Source organism: Equus asinus, chromosome 20, assembly GCF_041296235.1.
Source record: "Equus asinus isolate D_3611 breed Donkey chromosome 20, EquAss-T2T_v2, whole genome shotgun sequence".
Lineage (NCBI taxonomy): Eukaryota > Metazoa > Chordata > Mammalia > Perissodactyla > Equidae > Equus > Equus asinus.
The window spans coordinates 41662263-41680263 of record NC_091809.1 but is presented as its reverse complement, the minus strand read 5'-3'; the positions used below and the strand labels follow the sequence as shown (position 1 = coordinate 41680263).

The window sequence follows — 18001 nt, the reverse complement described above, 5'->3', positions numbered from 1 at the left end:
CTGGGAGTCCTCTTGGCTTTGAGTCCTCTCCTGCTAGTGCTAGAGGCAGGGCAGGGTCCCTGCAAAGGAAGGAGATGCCTCAGCTTCTCCAGGCGATCTGCCCAACTTCTCCCCAGCAGCATGTCTGAAATGAGATGCATTAAACTTGCAGTTTCCTGATGCTGCTGCTGTTGGGAGATCGGTGGACGGATGGGTCAGTGACAGGAGAGTGTGTCTCCAAGAAGGCTCTGGCTGTTTGAGTTAAATTTCAGATTTCGTTGTAACAGCCATTCCTCTGGCACCACCTCCTCCCCCACCCCGCCTTGGAGCCCTGGCCAGCTACTTGCCACTGCAGGAAACATCTGCTGGGGAGGCCAGGCTAGGCTGGGGGTTACTGGAGGACGTTGGCCAGCACCATCACCCGGATCCTGTAACTTGAGGCATGTGTAGGGCTTCGGCCCTGTCCACCCACCCGCCCTCCCTCCCTCCCTCCCCACCCCCTTTCCTCCTGCCACAGACGAATCTAACAAAGAAGTTGTTTGCTGGTCAGCCAAGAGGAACACGGTCTGGGAGGAAAGGGGTGTGTGTAGGGGTGGGGGTGAGAGCAGGTCCCGTTGCCTCAGCCAGTGGTGGCTGCTCTGCCTGGGTGAGGGCCATGAGTCATAGCAGCCAGCGCCCGCCCAGAGTAGAGATTGTACATTGAACGGGCTGCCTTATGGGACAGGCCAGATAGAGCTGGGGAGCTGGGCATTTGTTCTCTCCCTGGACTTTCAGACCAACTATGAGCCACTCTGCTGTGTGTGAGTAACTGGTGGGGTGGACCTCTGGACCTGGCTGTGGGGTCATCCTCTTCCTGCACAGTCTACCTGTCCTCCAGGGGCCTGCCATTCAGAGCCCTCAGCTGGCCCTGTGCACCTGTTGTGTCGGCTGTGTCCTCTGGTCTCAGGTAGCCTCTTGGAGTGGCGGTCCACACTGACCAGGAGGAGGGGCTTCATCACGTCCCCTCCGGATCACCCTCAGCCTGAAGACTGGCCGCACTGTGGGAGCTGAGTGAGACAAAGCAGAACCTGGCCATGGGAGACTCGCTGACCAGCCTGTCCTGAGAACCACACTGACCACGTCCTCCCACTTGTGAAGTTTCACTCTGGCAACAGAGTTCTAGGAGAGACAAGGAAGCCAATCAGGGTCACGTAGACCCTGTGCCAAGAAGCCAGAGGTTGCCCATCTGTGTTCAGCCCTGGTGAGACTGACTGTTTTCATCCTGTGGTGACAGTAGGGAGTCAAAGCTCAAGGAGCTGGGCTCCTTTGGGAGGTGGAGCTGTGGGAGCAATGGAATCTTTGACAGAATCTGGGGTCCTCTGGAGCCTCCTGCTGGAGCAGGACAGCCAGCCTTTGCAGTGGTTCCTGAAGAAGCTGACGGATGTACCTGCTAGTGAGGAACTCTGTTGCTGGCATGGATCTGAGGAAATCCCAGCCGTGAGTGTGCAACCTAATTTCTCTGTGCCTGTGTCACAGTTCTGCTGCACCGTTGTCATCCCCCACTTGGCCCTGCTTCCTAAGGACCCCAGATTTGACAATCCTTGAACCAAAATTCTTTGGCCATTTAAAATTGAGATAGGTGAGCCATGCCTCACCTTTGAAGGAGATTGTTTTAAGGGCATGGGAGTGGAAGAGAGGGTCATGGTCTCTGGTGTCAAGAGGATATGTGGTGACAGGTCCATCTAGTGTATCTTTGTATTTTAGACTCTAGGAGGCAAAGGCTGGCCTGCCATCCACAGTGGCAGCCTGGTAGAATCAGGACATTTATTTGCAAGCCTGGGTTAAGGCGTCCCTACACCCAAGCCAGTCGTTGTAGAACTAGCTGACTTCAGAGGTCAGGGCTGGATTTGCCCTCCCTCTCTCCACAGCTACAGCTTTGTTCTAAGGAAAGCAGAGGAGCGGCTCCCTCCATTTGCCTCTAGTTTGGAGATTATGGCCAGACTCCCTGCACCTCCACCTCTGTAGATCTCTGAGTTCCCACTGGATATGAGGGAAGCAAGGGGAGGGAGCGATAGAGAAAGAATATTAGAAATTGTAGGACTTGCAGGCGTCAGGTAATTGGATGCTTGATGTCCAGTTTCATCGGAAGGGGCTTTGGGGCTACCTAGTAGTCTGGTCTTCAGGCTGATATTGGAACTTTGTAGGTATAAAGACCCTCTTGACTGAAACAGTTTTTAAAAAAATTTAATTATGGTAAAATACACGTAGCATACAATTTACCGTCTTAAGTATTTCTGAGTATACGGTTCAGTAGTGTTGAGTTCATTCACATTGTTGTGCAACCAATTTCTAGAACTTTTTCATCTTCAAAACTCAAACTTAATTACCATCCCCCCCAAAAGGATCCATTTGTGGGCATGGAATGCTAGTGGGGGGCCCAAAGCAGGTGAATATCTTCTTCCCAAGAGCATGCGCTCTGCCGGGGCAAGGACCCCGAGGCAACATAGACTGAATGGCTCAGACCGAGCTCTGGGGCAGACTGCCTGGGTTCACAGTCCACACTCCCACTTGGTAACCATGTACCTTAGGCAAGCTGCTGAACCTCTCTGTGCCTTAGCTTCCTCGTGTGGAAGATGAGATAATGAAAACAACCCTGTGGTCAAATGAAATGATGTATGTGAAGGGCTATGACAGTGCTTGGTACGTGATGTTCACTCATTCCACAGGAGCTTCATTGTAGCTCTAGAAGGTCAGTTAGACATAATTAGGAACTTACTATCAGGTGGCTAAGCGAGAATTTTCAGTGTGCAGACTCAGTTCTGCAAGGCCAGGGCTCTGTTTAGATTGGATATCTCAGTATCAGTTTGAAACTAACATATGGGCCAGAGGAATGTTGTATTCTGAGGGCTTTTTTAACCATAGAAGTCACAGGATGGGCTGGCTTCCAGATGTTTGCTCCCAGTGGTCCTGATACTTGGTTCAGATGTATGGCAGGTGATTCTTAAAGTTTGGGATTCTATAACGATTTCTTTGGGGAGGGTAGTAGGGCCTGTTACAAGTACAACTCGTTTTATGAATAAGCCAAAACCAAAGTTTAAAAGTCAAATGAACTGAGGCTGGCCTGGTGGCGCAGCAGTTAAGTGTGCATGTTCCACTTCGGCAGTCCAGGGTTTGCCGGTTTGGATCCCAGGTGCGGACATGGCACTGCTTGGCAAGCCATGCTGTAGTAGGCGTCCCACATATAAAGTAGAGGAAGGTGGGCACGGGTGTTAGCTCAGGGCCAGTCTTCCTCAGCAAAAAGAGGAGGATTGGCAGCAGATGTTAGCTCAGGGCTAATCTTCCTTAAAAAAAAAAAATTCAGATGAACTATAGACAATGTAGTTAAAAGCGCTTTCTTCTCTCTCTCTTCTGGAAAACCTCCCTAGACTAAAACATGCCATTTACTCTCCCCACGACTTCCTGAAATACTCCTGTTCCCTCTAGCACAAAAGCCATGGGGCCTCTTAGCTCAGGTAGTCAATGTGTGCTATGAATGTGGTCAGGCCACAGACTCAGCCTCCTGTGGGCCATTTAGCTTTGCAGAAAGCCAAAAAATGAACAGTCCAAAGCTTATTCATTCCATCGTCACCACAGCTGTATGCCAGTACATTCCCAGGGAAGTGGGTGGGAAAGTATAAATGACCCAGACCCATCTGTCACCATCACCAGGACAGCCTGTCTGTATGCGTGCACTCCTGGCATAAGTAGGTCAACGAATCACTGGGTGGAGGGCAGATGTCTCTCTGTCGTGGTGGACGGCTCTTGCCGAGCTGTGCACTTGTCTTCATGTATCATCCTTGGGTGCCTTTTTTCTATAGGACACACTTTTTCTTTTTTTTTTTTTTTTAAGATTGTAAGCTCAGAAGGAGCAGGGTTCCTGTCTATTCTGCTGGCTCATGGAATTTCCAAGGAGGGTTTGCTAAGGCAGTTTATGGGCATGAGTCTGCACTGAGGCTCCCAAAAGGCTGGGTGGGCGCAGCGGCATCTGGCGGCACAGGTGGTAGTGGGAGATGAGCACAGGACCCGGGCTCGAGAGGACTGCTCTCTGGCCTTATCTTCCTCATCAGTCATGAAGGGTTGGATTAGATAATCCTGTAAAGAAAGTTTTAAATTCTCTACTTGTGGGCTTATTCTAGTACTAGTTCTATGAATTTTTTTAAAATCCAGTCTCTGTGAAAGTATAATTTTCCCCCAGTTTTATTGAGATATAATTGACGTATAACATTGTACTAGTCTTATGATTTTTTTTTTCCATCATGAATTTCGCACACAGCCAGTGTGCTCTGTGTTAGTTGTGATAACAACTTTTTCTAAGGGGTGTGCTGGGCACCATCATGTCCAGGTCCTGCTGGGGAGCTGGGGGAGCCCCCTTGGGCCCCTGCTTCACTGTCAAGGTGCTGCCTGTTGGCAGAAGGCAGAACAGCAATAGCTGACATGAAGGCTACCAGGAAGCTCCCTGGAGTGTCTCCTTGGCATGTAATGTGGACCCTGCTTAGTATGTTTGATGTTTTCTCACTGATGGACATTGTATATAAAGCCTTTTGCAGTAGCAAATTCTCTCCATGATGTTTTTCTATACTGGGCCCCCTTTGCCTAACCTGGCCTCCTGGGGTCTATGGGATAACAGAGCCTCATCTTTGCCTTTTAAACAAGCAAGCGAGTGCTCCACCTGCACCTTCCTCCCCAGCCCCACAGCACTTGGGAACATGCCACTAACCGTGGCCGTTGTCATGCAGGTCTTAAGCCCCACTTACAAGCAGAGAAATGAAGACTTCAGAAAGCTCTTTAAGCAACTTCCAGACACGGAGCGCCTCATTGTTGGTGAGCTAGGTGACCTGGGCCGGGGGTTGGAGGGTATGGGGGGTGGTGAGGGGTTGGGGCAGGCAGAGAGGAAGTCTGGGAGTCCCAGGGACAGCACTTAGGCTGCTTCTGTCTGGAGGTTCCCCACCTAAGAGCCAAGCCAAGTGAGAGTGTCTCTTGGGAACAGGAGGAGAGGATGTCCAGAGCACTGACCCTAGTGGTCTGGGTTCAGGACTGAGTGCCACGTGTGTGGTGGCCTCGAGAGAGGGCCCAACGTGGAATGAGTCACTGCCACTCTTATCTCTGCAGATGGCCCAGCAGTGAAGGGGTTGGGGTAACTGTGGATGGGGAAGGGGCGTTGGTTGAATTTTGTTGGCCTTTTCCGCCTGTAACTTTCTTGCCCCTCTCTGCCATCTCATCTATCCCTCTGCCTCTCGGCAGTAGTTATTCCACATCTTTCATGTTCCTGATCATGAGATGCTGAGGACTCCCTTGGCCACTAGTTCCAGTGTCTCACACAGCTAGTCAGTGGTAGGCAGTTGGGCTCCCCCCGCACTGGTGGCAGGGGCGGCCTGTCTAATTTGCGGTGGTTTGCTGAAAATGCTTCCTGTCTCTGAGCACCTCTGTCCCCCATCCTACCACAGATTACTCGTGTGCACTCCAAAGAGACATTCTTCTTCAGGGCCGACTCTACCTCTCTGAAAATTGGATCTGCTTCTACAGCAACATCTTCCGCTGGGAAACTCTGGTAAAGACCTGGGGTTTGCTCCCTTGGGCTGTCCCCTTGGCTATGGCTGAGCAAGCTGCCCTCACTTTCTTCCTTTTATTGACTTCCTTCTCTATCCACACCTTTGCATAATTAACAAAAGCATTTGCCTGAGTCTTGAAGCATAGATCTCCTCCACCCTGTCTTCCCCTCCCTTCCCCTTAGGTGTGTGAGAGAGTGTTGAGAGCATTTCCTCTTGGCAAATGCAGGTAAATGTTTGGCGGAAGTCACTGCAGAAGGCATAATAGTAGAGTAAAAAGGGCATTGGCCTTGGGACTCAGAACTGGTTTGTGTACTTTCTGGGTTCTGCAACTAATTAGGCTAGTCCTTTATTCTTTCTTTGCCTCTGTTTTCTCATCTTACAAAATAAAGTGGAAAAGATAAACTAGATGAGCCTTGTGGTCCCATCCAGTGCCAGTGTTCTGTGTTTCTGTAAGTGGCAAATAGTGATGGAACCTCTGCACATTTATCAGACTGTGTAGAAATGAGGAAGAATGCTCCCTGGACCAAGAATCAAGACACCCCTGGGCTCTAGGCGTGGCTGTCACCACCTGACCATGAGGCCTCTGTGAAATAGGGGGGAAACCAGACGATCTCTAAGGAGGTCCCTGCCGGGTTTGGAAATTTGTAGACTGTGATCTAGTTTCCTCTGTCTGCGCTGGTGCCGTGTGAACACTCTTTGCCTGACTCTGGTTAATTCCTCTTCTTGATCGTTGTCCGTTCTCTGTCCTTGTGGCCATGCCAGCTGACCGTTCGTTTGAAAGACATCTGCTCCATGACTAAAGAAAAAACAGCTCGCCTCATTCCCAATGCCATCCAAGTTTGCACTGACTCGGAAAAGGTAAGTGGAGTCTAATCTTGGATTTTCTACTCCTTCCTCCCTCAAATCCCAGTCCCCCTACCCCTGTATTTCTGCTCCTCAGTTGTGTCAGTATGAAGGCCAGTAGGATTAGGGTGAGAGGCGATGAGATGGTGGGAACCACCTCCATGGTGAGCAGGTTGTTTGGAGTCTGAGTAGAGGTGAGGGTGGAGTGGCAGAACATGGGACTTGGAGCCAGAACACCTGAATTTGAGTCCCACCATGATTGGCCTGTTACGTAACATCTCTGAGCCTTAACTTTCTCATGTAAAATGAAGCCAGCAGTACCTATTTAACAGAGTCATTTTAAGACTCTGAAAACACTAAATTGTAAAGACCTACACAAGTATAAAAGTTGTTATTATGTATCAGCTTAGCTCATCAAGAGGAATAAGGAGTCTGATAGGAAATGAGTTGTCTCTATTGGTATGGGGGAAAATGTGATCCGTACAATTTGGGGCAGAGAAAACACTGTGATCTTTGACCTTTAACCAGAGCCTGAAGACTGATAGCTTCAGGGCTGGGGGTGGACTAGGTTTCTGCTGAACACAAGGGCCACCGTGCCCTTGGACTCGGGCCGTTCAGTGGCAAGACCCAGGAGACTTTACAGTGAGGTAGTCTTTGGTTTGAATTCTGTTCCTGGCACAAATCAGGTTTGTGATTATAGAAGTCGCCTAAGCTCACCAGCTTCTGTTGATTAGGTCTTAGCAGTTATGTTTATTTTTCCAAGGCTTCTCTGTGGTTTCAATGAGCAGCATTTGTGAAGCACCTACAATGTGTTCAGTAAAGTCTAGTTTTTCATCGCTTTCTTCCCATGTATTATAAAGAGTCCCCACTAATGCGTAAGCTCTGTAAGAGCAGGAGTCTCTTTCTATTTTCTTTGCTGTTGTACCCCAAACATGTAGAAAGTGCCTAGCACATACTAATAATATTCAGATATTTGTTGAATTAATGAATGAAAGGGTGAGCGGGCTGATGGTTTTGTCTTCTCCTTCCCTTTGGGCTAGTTCACAGCTCACCCCTTACCCAGTTCCAGTAGGCAGCTGAGGGAAGTTTTTTGTGAAGATGGAAACTTCAAACCAGACAGAGAAGCACCGAGGAAAGTGTTGGTAAATGAAGGACGTGGTTTCAGTGGGGACTTAGAGGTCCCAGGTTCCTTGGCCATCACTGCGGTACCTGCACTGCAATCGCGGGTAACCGAGAGTCAGGATGTTATTTAAGGATGAAGTCAGTAGCCTTTTTTAAAGGAAGGAGCTCATGTCTCCATTCATTGTATCTTAAGTCCTAACAGGCATTTGTTGCCATTTTCTCTTCCACTTCAGCACTTTTTCACTTCATTTGGAGCCCGGGATAGGACATACATGATGATGTTCCGGCTCTGGCAGAATGCTCTCCTTGAAAAAGTGAGTACTGCCCAGCTACTTCCAACAGCCTCAGGATGCACATCCACCTAGAATGTTCTTTCTCTTTGGATGTGGGTCCCATGGAGAGATTGCTTTTACTGTGGCGTTGGCCAGCTCCAGTGTTTCCTCATGGTTCTGGAAGTCCCCAGACTTGTGGTGAGTAATGTATTCTCCCACTGGTGGTGTTGACCTGAGTCCTGAACGTACCATATCCTCTTATGTGAGCAGCCTCATTGCTGCCTGGAGCACAGCCCTCATTGACTTCAGATGCTTCAGTAACACTGTTTTAAAATGTACCAGGATTTGTGTTAATTAGGTGAGACACAAAGATGTGGAATGACTATTGTAGAGGAAGAAGTTTTTATACTTATAGATCCCAAAAGCAAAGGCATGTCATGCCATGCAGGGCCACGCTGGGAAGCCCCAGGGTCTGTCAAGAGGCGGGGAAAGTACGGGCAAGAATCTTCATTGTGGTTTTCACTGGAAGGAATGGGCGAGGCAGGGTAAGCAGGCTGAGCAGGTGTAGGATTGGCTGGTTTGAATAGTTTCATCAGGCTTCAGGGTATAGAGACTGTCTCTAGTTGCCTGGTACCTGTCCCTGGGATAGTTAGGGCAGAGGAATATTGGCTCAGAGTGTAAGAAATAGATAAAGAAGCTGTTTGGGGTTCTGGGCTTTGGATTGGCTGGTTACATGTGAAAGGCACACCCCCACTCTCCACCCCAACGAGTTGTTTTCTATTTCTAGGAATTAGCTAACGCTGGGAGGGGCAGTCCCTCCACAGTCAGCAAGGCCTCAGATGCCAGAGCATCAAAAATACAGAAAACAGGAAAATAGAGTTAATACAGCCACCAACTGACTACTCGAGTGTTTGAAGGACACTGTGAGAACATGCAGATGAAGGAGATACTGTGGTTACAGCCCTTAGAGAACTCCCACAGAGATGCCATGGGGTGTTGAGAAATAGCCTCCACGCCAGAGAAAGGACATAAGAAAAAAAATTATATAATTATATAATATAATTACATTATATATGTGATGTGTATTTAAATATGTGTGTATATCAACATTACTCTAGCCCAAACGTATTACTATCTAAAGAAAATTGAGTAGATTTATTATTTAGAGTTTCTTCTAACCTGAAAGTCTATAGCCCTGGTGTAAATCCTAGTAATTTGAACTTAATCCAATTATTTGAGCTGAGATCTTCTGGCTTTAACGATTGATAATGGTAAAATGTTAACATGTTTGACTCTCCACTGACAGGTTTGAGTTTTCAGTTCACAAGTACTGTCATTTCCAAATAAGATAGAGGGTCATCTATATGGTTCACAAAAGCTTTCACAAAGTAACTGTTAAGAGTTCTGCCTGATGAATAGCGTCTCTAATTGTGCTTGTCCAGGCTGTGGTCAGACAACAGGCTGAGCCAAGTGGAATGGATCGGGGAAGGCTGCATGGAGAAGGTGGATTGTGAAGAAGAGGGGGACGTGGTTTGGCAGAGGCAGACATGTCCCAGACAGGGTGAATGGTATATGTGGGAGGGAGGAGGCCCAGATAAAGGAGAGGGCACCGTGAGGGCCAGCGCAGAGAGCTGCCACCCCCAAACCCTGCTGGCTCAGAGAGAGCCCTGACTACACCGTTCTGGGCAATTCTCCTTAACTGGAAATCTGGACCCCTGGCTCATGGCATCCTGCCAGCTGTCTGCTTCTTACACCAGACCTTGAAAGGATGGGCTCAGAGAATTATCAGATTCTTTATCAGATTTATTGGTGGGAAACATTCTTTAAGTTGGAAGTTTTTTCTTTTTTAAGATATTGAGTGCTTCTGTTTTTCCTAATGCTCTCGCCCTTTTTCACGTACTTATTCCTACCGCCTTCTCCCCCTCCTCCCAACTCGAGACTCATCCTGGACTCCACCTCCAGTTGTAGCTTTCGGCATTCTGTGGCCTCTTTCCTGAAACTATGAACCTCACGAGAGCTAACTTTTCTTAGGACAGTGCTTTTGAGGAGGACATGTAGACACCTAACGAAATAAGACAAACTAGAACTAACGCATAAAACTGTAGGCAAATTGATGCTACTTAAGAATAAAGAAGGAAGTATTCAGGTAGTCAAGAGAAGGTTGGATACAAGGACCTTTGAGCTCTCTTAAAATGTGAGAGTTGGCTTCTTTCTAACCTAGGAACTGTCCAACTGTGGAACCAGCCACCTTCCAGGTCGCACCTCTTCTTAGATGTGATCCGCCAGAGCCTGTGCAGCCGCTCATAGTATAAAGAGATTTCTGTAGTATGAAGGAGACTGGCTCACAGGACCTCTGCTGCTCAGTCTGAGTCCAAATCAGAAGCTCTGTCATCACTTTGTCCCCAGAGTAATGTCGGTTTATGCCACTTAATGCTGGACTTCATCCATAGGAGCAAAAGGTAGACAGTTACATTTCTCAAGGGGCCAGTTGATCCCATTATACAAACCCAAGTTGAGGGAACAGGCCACGTTCCAGGCTTTGCTAAAAGCCATATTCTTAGGCAGAAGATTGGTGTCTTGCTGAGATCCTGAGAGGAGGAAAGGGAAAGTAGATGAGGTTGTCTTGGAGGCGTTGCTCTCCTCTTAATTCAGCTAGGGAAAGTGGAGTTTGGCTTTTCCTACCCTGGAGGGAGTCCAGTTCAACTCAGTGCCTCTGTGTAAAGTGGTGTCCTGAGGAAGGAAGAGTCAGAGTTTCTCTGTTGTCCCCTGCAGCCCCTGTGTCCCAAGGAGCTCTGGCACTTCGTTCACCAGTGCTACGGGAACGAGTTGGGGCTGACCAGTGACGATGAGGACTACGTACCCCCTGATGACGACTTCAACACAATGGGGTGAGCAAGGCAGAGGGCAAGCTTCCCAGGGAGCCTTTCCAAGAGGATCTGGAATAGCAGTGAAGGCCTCACTGGGGAATGACATCTAAGTAAGGCCCTGAAGGAAGTGAACCACGAGGGTACCTGCAGGAAAATCCTCCTGGGCAGAGGGAACAGCAAGGCACAGCAGGGTGGAATGAACAAAGGGCCGCTGGGAAGAGGGGAGGTCTGGGGCCAGATTCTGAGGGCCTTGGGCAACGCAATGATTGGCTTTTACTTAGAGTGGGATGAGAAGCCATGGGAAGGCTTTGAGTAGATAATTGATAAGATCTGACTTAACATTTTAACAGGATCACTCTGGCTTCTGGGTTGAAAATAGACTGAAGGGGAACAAGGGCCAATTGGCTAAGAGGCTGTTGAATAATTTAGGTCATTTAGATGAGATGATGGTGGTTTGGACTGGGAGAGTAGCAGTAGAAGTAGCAATAAGTGGATGGTTTCTGTATATGTTCTGGAGGTAGAACCAGAAACATTTTGAAGGATTTGTTGATGGATTGGAAAGGAACCAAAGGCGGCTTTAAGGTTTTCTTGGATTTATCAATTGGGAGCATAGAGTTGTTCTAAACCGAGATGGACAATACTGTAGGCAGAGCAGATTTCAGGGGTAGATCAGGGGCTTGGTTTTAGGCAAGTTGCATTTGAGATGACTTTAGCCAAGAGGAAATGCCACATAGGCATTTGTGTATATGAGTATGGAGTTCACTGAGGAAATTGGGCCTAGGGACATAAACTTGGGAGTTATTGGATAGCCATGAGATTGGCTGAAACCACCAAGTGACTGAATGAACATGAGAAGAAGTTCAAGGACTGGCCTGGGAACACTCAACAAGAGGAAGAAGCAGCAAAAGAAATCATGAAAGAACATCCAGTGAGGCAGAAGCAACAATAGGAGAGTTTTGTATCCTAGAAGCTAAAGGAAGGAAATTTTAAGGAGAAGGGAGTTGTGCTGTATCACATGCTGTTGATAGGTTAGGAAAGATGGGACCCCAGAGGGGTACAAGCATTCTTGAGATTGGAAGGTAGGTGGAGGTTTGGTGATAGTGTGGGAGGCACAGAGGAGTAGAACGCAAGGAAAGGGCATCGACTGTGTAGTACAGACACCTGGGCTCAGGTACGATTTCTGACACTTAATCATGGTATCACTTAACCTCTGTGAATGTTTGTTTGATTATCTCTAAAATGCATGTGATGGTTTACTCAGAGTCATTATGCATCCAGATGAGGTAGTTTGTAAACGATAAGTCAGATGTTGATGATGACGATGATTTCTCCCTTGGGAGATGCTACAGTGGCATCTCTGTTGTCCCTAGAAGGACACCCACCTTTATCTCAAGGAGGGTTTCCCCTCAGATGTACATGGCACTTCTGTTCACTAGTTCTGATCCAGAATCTGGGCAGTACCACCGAAGGACACTCGTGTCCAGAGTCCTGTCCTAGTCACTGTGTGGGAAATGAAATGTATACTCGGAGCCCAGATGTTTGATTCAAGTGATCACGTCGGGTGGGGATGGGATGCGAATGGAAAAAAAACATAGTTTAGGACTGATAAAGGTTGTATTTAGGTAAGGATAAATCTAAGGAGGATACCTGAAAAGGTAAATTTGGAGCCAGAAATTTTACATGGGGGAGGGGAGTGTAAGGTGGGAAGGCAGTTTCAGGAGAGCAGTGTGGGGCTGGGAGGCGGTTAGAGGAAGATCGTATACAAAGCAAAGAAGCAGGAAAGCCCATAATTTTGGCTGGATAGACAGGTCTAAGGTTCTTAGAATAGTTGGCAATCTTGGCTACTGAAGTTAACATGAGCACCTTATGTCTTTTTTCAGCTACTGTGAGGAGATCCCTGTAGAAGAGAATGAAGTGAATGACAGCTCATCCAAAAGCAGCATAGAGACCAAGCCAGATGCCAGTCCACAGCTGCCCAAGAAATCCATCACCAACAGCACGCTGACATCCACAGGGAGCAGCGAAGCTCCCGTCTCGGTATGGGCAGTAGGCCCTTTGCTTCCACACCCAGTCCAGTGGCCAGTGTTTCCTAGCTTACGTAACTCCATGGAACCCCAGTCTGGGGAGCGCGTAAAAGGGAGATTGGTTGCATTGTGGTCAGTCTATTCAAGGAGGCATCCTGGAGCAGATGGGCTCTCTGCATTCTAATGGTGTAGTCCGAGGGTCCAGAGCTGGGTTCTCAGTGCTTTGGGTACAAGATTGTGTTTGGCTTCTGAGTAGATAAAAACCACTCCAAATTCATCGTGAGAGCTTTTCTCTTGATGGGCTGCTCCATATCAGCCCCGCTGGTGGAGAACTATCCAGATCTTTTTTTCACTGCCTGATGTAAAGTCAAAGTCACACATGAATATAGGACTATAGAACTGTTATCTGTTTATTCATTCATTCAATAATAGTTATTGAGTTCCTAGTATATACTCTGGTTTATATTCCTACTCTGCTAGACTTTGTCAAAGAGATAAAAATGTGTAAGAAAGACCTCTGTCCTCTGGGACTGGTTACAGAGGGGATAGAAGCTTGATGAAGGAGACTGTTCTGGTGTGAGCTGGCAGGTAGAAGAATGGGTGGAGTTTGTCAGGAAGGATTCCCAGAAAAAGGAGCCTTGTTGGATATTCCAGTGGCTTAGGGGTCAGACCACCTGGCCTTAAAATGAAAACATCATTCATTTGATGCCTTGTCTCCGTTTTCTGTCTCTGAGGTTATCTTTAAAATATAAAGAATTCTATCTATTCCCTTACAGGGCTAATGGGAGAATGAATCAAAAAATGCTTTTGAGCTTCTTAGAGAACAAGGTACTAGTGAGAGGCAGGCCCACACTGTTAGAGCGTGGTGGAGGTGTGGCTCTGGGAAAGCTGACTGAAGGTGCTAACGCTGCTGACTTGTGGGGCCTGGTGTGCTGTTTAATGGTGAGCAAGAGAAGGGCAGAACCATGTCTTCCACGGCAGAGCTGGGGAGAACCCCCAGAGCGTGACTCCAGCCCAGCTCTTGTTGCGAATGTGAGGGCTCCCAAGGCCAGGTCCCCAACTTCCCTTTGGAGAGTAGATCCAGAGCAGTTTGCCCCTCTTGGGTGACTGCCCTGTCTCCACCCCAGTTTGATGGCCTGCCCCTGGAAGAGGAGGTGCTGGAGGGCGACGGGTCCCTGGAGAAGGAGCTCGCCATCGACAGCATCATCGGGGAGAAAATCGAGATCATCGCGCCTGTGAACTCCCCTTCACTGGACTTCAATGACAATGAGGACATCCCCACTGAGCTCAGTGACTCTTCCGACACCCACGATGAAGGTGAGCATTTGAAAATCGGTGCAGAGCGGCCTTTCCTCTCTCCATCTTGAAGGGTAAAAGGATGTCCCTATATGGAGACTGGAGTCAGTCTCTGGGTTCCTGGTGGAAGGGTGGCTGGGTAACAGAGCTGTTTTTAAAAAAAGGTGCGTTTTTTATTAACATAAATCTCTTTTTTCTGGTACTCGCTGCACTATTCTCATCATTCCATATTTGCATTTCTTTCCTTAACAAATAATGCTCTCTCCTGCCATCCAGTCTTGTCACTAAATGCACCCCTGTTGACACTAGCTTACCTTGTAGCTCCGTCCCTCCCAGAGTGCAAGGCAGGGCAATGTTTATATGCCACCAGGAAAGTGCCAGTCAGCTGTTCCCTGGATATAATTAGATTTTAATAGAAACTTGCTTTAGTGACTCCAGTGTGGGATGTTAGACCAGGCTAGAAGGAAAGGTGTTGCTGGGGCAAACAGACTTTCGAGACTGTCCTTCTCTGTAACATTTCTAAGTAGAAAGCTTCTCCCTTCTCTCCTGTATAGAGTTAGCTTCTAGGACCTTACTCGGGAATGTGCTGCTTCTTGCATTCCAGGGTGAGAAGCTAAAATCTCAGTATTCATGAAACTGGTTGTTGGTTTACCTCCATTAAATTGGTGGTAGGTCATGACCAGTGAGTTTATGCAGAGAGTGCTCACTCATCCATCTCTGGACAGTCTCTTCCATGGGTCACCTGTAGTGGTTTTCTCACTGTTGGTTGGTTCCCCCCTCCCATCTAGGATGCTCCTGAGTTCCTCCCTGGCCTTCTCAGGGTCACAGGAGGTTCCAGGAATGCCAGCCTCCTGCTTGAGATCAGATACCAGCCCCTGCAGGTGCAGCAGTTGGGCTGTGGGGCCGAGGGCTTGAGAGGAGCGCATGGGCTCCACTCACCTGTGCCCTGCGAGACATCCCCTGGGGGAGATCTAAAATTCAGAAAATTAAAGGCGGGTACTAGGCTGCCCTGCGGAAGGAGAGCAGACCTTGTGTAGTTACAGATCACGGCCCTACAGACGATCCAGGCCTTAGCAGTTTTTATGTAAACAGATCGTTCCAGATTAATTAGTGTCTCTCGAGCAGACCTATGTCATGGGTTACACTGATATTGTTGTCAGTTGTGGTTAACTTACAGACTCTTGATAACTGGTCCTTTGGGTTCAGGCAAGCTCAGGAAGTAGTCGTTTATTTAAATTTTAGTCTAAGATCACCTTGATTAGGAAGGCGTGAAAGTGTAAAAGTAAATAGTACATTCCCAAACTCTTGTGAAGGTTGGACGAATGGAGTAACTGGGGGTAAAGAGTGTGCATGCCAGTGAGGGAACGAGACTGATGCAAAGTCATAAACTGTGGAGGCGAGGGGCCCAGCTGCCCCACTCCATGGCTTCCCTTGACCCTTGGTGGCCATTCCCACAGAAACGTTAAGTCCTGGGGTCACCTGCCTCTTGCCTTCCCTGTCTACTTCCTCATTGTCTTCTGTGCAGGGGAGGTCCAGGCCTTCTATGAGGACCTGAGTGGCCGGCAGTATGTGAACGAAGTCTTCAACTTCAGCGTGGACAAGCTCTACGACCTCCTGTTCACTGACTCGCCCTTCCAGCGGGACTTCATGGAGCAGCGACGCTTCTCTGGTCCGTTCTTCCTGGGTCTGACACCTCCCATCCCTTCCCTCTCTGTCCACCCTTCTTCCCTCTCTTCCCAAACGCCCCTGTTTTCCAGGCCACCTGATAGCCTGGGGCATCCTTTTTCTGGGCTTACTCAGTGCCAGAGCGCCCACATGGCCCTGTGTGCTGCTCCTTCCCCGAATGCTGCAGCTTTATGCTCACACACTGTGCACCAGGCCCTCGGTGCCGGGCCCCAAAGACTTGCTATTGAGCAAGATCTCACAGAATAGCAGCTACCACTTCCTAGTCAGCACCCTCTGTATGCCAGCATGTTACGTTATCTCATTTAATCCTGAAGTCTGCCCTCTGTGCCAGTATTGTGATCCCCACGGTATCAATGAGGAACTGGAACTCAGACTGTTGTTACAGGCCTAAGGGTCATGCAGCTAAGAAGGGCAGAGCTGGGGTTCAGATCTAGGCCTCTCAGAGTTCATGCCTTGCACCTCCATGCCACTGTCCATCCCCCTGCCCTGGTTCTGCCACTCAGCAGGGACTGCGGCTCTGGCCTAGCAGAGCTGCTGGGCATCCGAGTCTGTGAAAGAGCATTTGGGCATTAGCATACCCCTCTGCCAGGAGGAGAGGGCATGCTGAGGGTACAGGAGGTCACGCCTTAGAGCAGAGGACTTGTTCCCAGGGATCCCAGGCCCTCACTACAGTGACTCCACTGTTGCCAGCACCCCCGCAGGTGCCCCCAGGACCTCCTGCCCCAGCCCCAGGAACAATCAGCATTCTGGAGCCTGAGTAGAATTTCGGCAATGCTACAATGAGCCTCTTTCTGCTCTGACTCCCCCTTCTCTCTCCTCCTCCCCCAGCCCTCAGGCTCCCATTGGCTTCCTTGTGGGGGCCAGTCGGCCATCAGTACAGTCAAGAGAAGTTCACTTGGAGGGGAAATTCGGATGTGGGGAGGGCGTGCCTCTTTCCATTTGTCATCCCGGGGCTCTTCTCCACCCTCAGATATCATCTTCCATCCGTGGAAAAAGGAAGAGAATGGAAACCAGAGTCGAGTGATTCTTTATACCATCACCCTTACCAATCCTCTGGCTCCCAAAACTGCCACTGTCAGGGAGACCCAGGTGAGTCAAGGGCAGAGGTGAAAAAGAATGAGCCAGAAATGCCTCTGTTCTGTCATGAAGGATTAAGGATAGATGTGAGGAAGAAGTTTCTGGGTGCAAGTGTCGTTAGCCCTGAGAGGGGAGCATCTACGTGCTTAGATGCTGCCGTTTCCAGTGGTTCCAGGTCCTCCATTTAGCAGTCGGGACTGGGGTGGGGGAGATTGGGGAAGGAGGTGCTTTTCTCATCTTGCTTCTCCTCGGTTTTGTCGGGTGGGCCTTTCCTCCCCTCAGACCATGTACAAGGCGAGCCAGGAGAGTGAATGTTACGTGATAGACGCCGAAGTCCTCACTCACGACGTGCCGTACCACGACTACTTCTATACCATCAACCGCTACACGCTCACCCGTGTGGCGCGGAACAAGAGTCGACTCAGGTGTGGTGTCCGGAGGGCCCGAGGGGGCGGGCTCACAGCAAGTTCCTGGGGCACAGGGGTCCTTACATCAGAGAACATTCATTAACTCCTAAAGAGGAAGGAGGAGGTTGGGTATCTAGGCCTGCTGACTCATCCTTTCTTCTACCTTCTTTCTGAAGCCTCTGAGACACGCACCCCCACATGGTCAGAGTTAATTGTTCTCTCCCCTGTGTGTTCCCTTTACCACCCTGTGCGTCTCTTTAGTAAAACTTTTATAACTACTGCTGTTCATTGATTGTAGTTTATAAAGTACTGTGTAGGTGCTCACCTACATGAACTGGAATCTGTAGAATGACCCGGGGAGGTGGATTTATCCTCATTTTTCAGGTAAGAAAACTAAGGGTCATTTAAATTAAGTAACTTTGTCAAGAGTCTTATCCCTGGTAAGTGCTGAAACCTAGGTCTTAGAAACGTAAACCTGTGCTCTTTCCGCCACACTACATGTATCACAGTTTACTGTCTGTCTCCCTGTTAGACGGTGAGCTGCCGGTGAGCAGGAATCCCGTCCATTCACTGCTGACTGCCAGCACTCAGCACAGGGCCAGCACAGAGCAGAGTCCAGAAGATGTTGATTGAGTGAATAATTAGAGTGCTGACTGTGGGTAGAGCCCTGTTCTCGGCACTGTGATGTGCATTCGAGGAAGGAAGAAATTTAGACCCTGACATTTTAAGAAGCTTCTAGTGTAATTGAAAAGTCAAGACACATACCCGTTTGAAAATAATCAGACTGTATGTCTGATCTTAGACCAAATTCTTTTGGTTGTACAAAACAGAAATTTACTCTCAGTTAAGTAAAATAGGGAT

General features: G+C 48.7%; 1 protein-coding gene across 23 annotated transcripts in view; it reads left to right on the top strand.

Moving 5' to 3' along the window:
• GRAMD1B (GRAM domain containing 1B) overlaps positions 1–18001 on the top strand; it is a 228332-nt gene that overhangs the window by 194824 nt on the left and 15507 nt on the right. For 22 of the 23 annotated variants that reach the window (XM_070490038.1, XM_070490045.1, XM_070490046.1 and 19 more), the window contains 10 exons: positions 4734–4818; positions 5442–5545; positions 6309–6404; positions 7745–7825; positions 10556–10671; positions 12531–12687; positions 13802–13991; positions 15496–15639; positions 16627–16745; positions 17016–17158. In XM_070490038.1, the coding sequence (XP_070346139.1) occupies positions 4734–4818; positions 5442–5545; positions 6309–6404; positions 7745–7825; positions 10556–10671; positions 12531–12687; positions 13802–13991; positions 15496–15639; positions 16627–16745; positions 17016–17158 (1235 nt within the window). Of the gene's footprint in view, positions 1–925; positions 1220–4733; positions 4819–5441; positions 5546–6308; positions 6405–7744; positions 7826–10555; positions 10672–12530; positions 12688–13801; positions 13992–15495; positions 15640–16626; positions 16746–17015; positions 17159–18001 lie in introns of those variants that run through there. The other variant, XR_011495642.1, reaches the window with a different exon arrangement.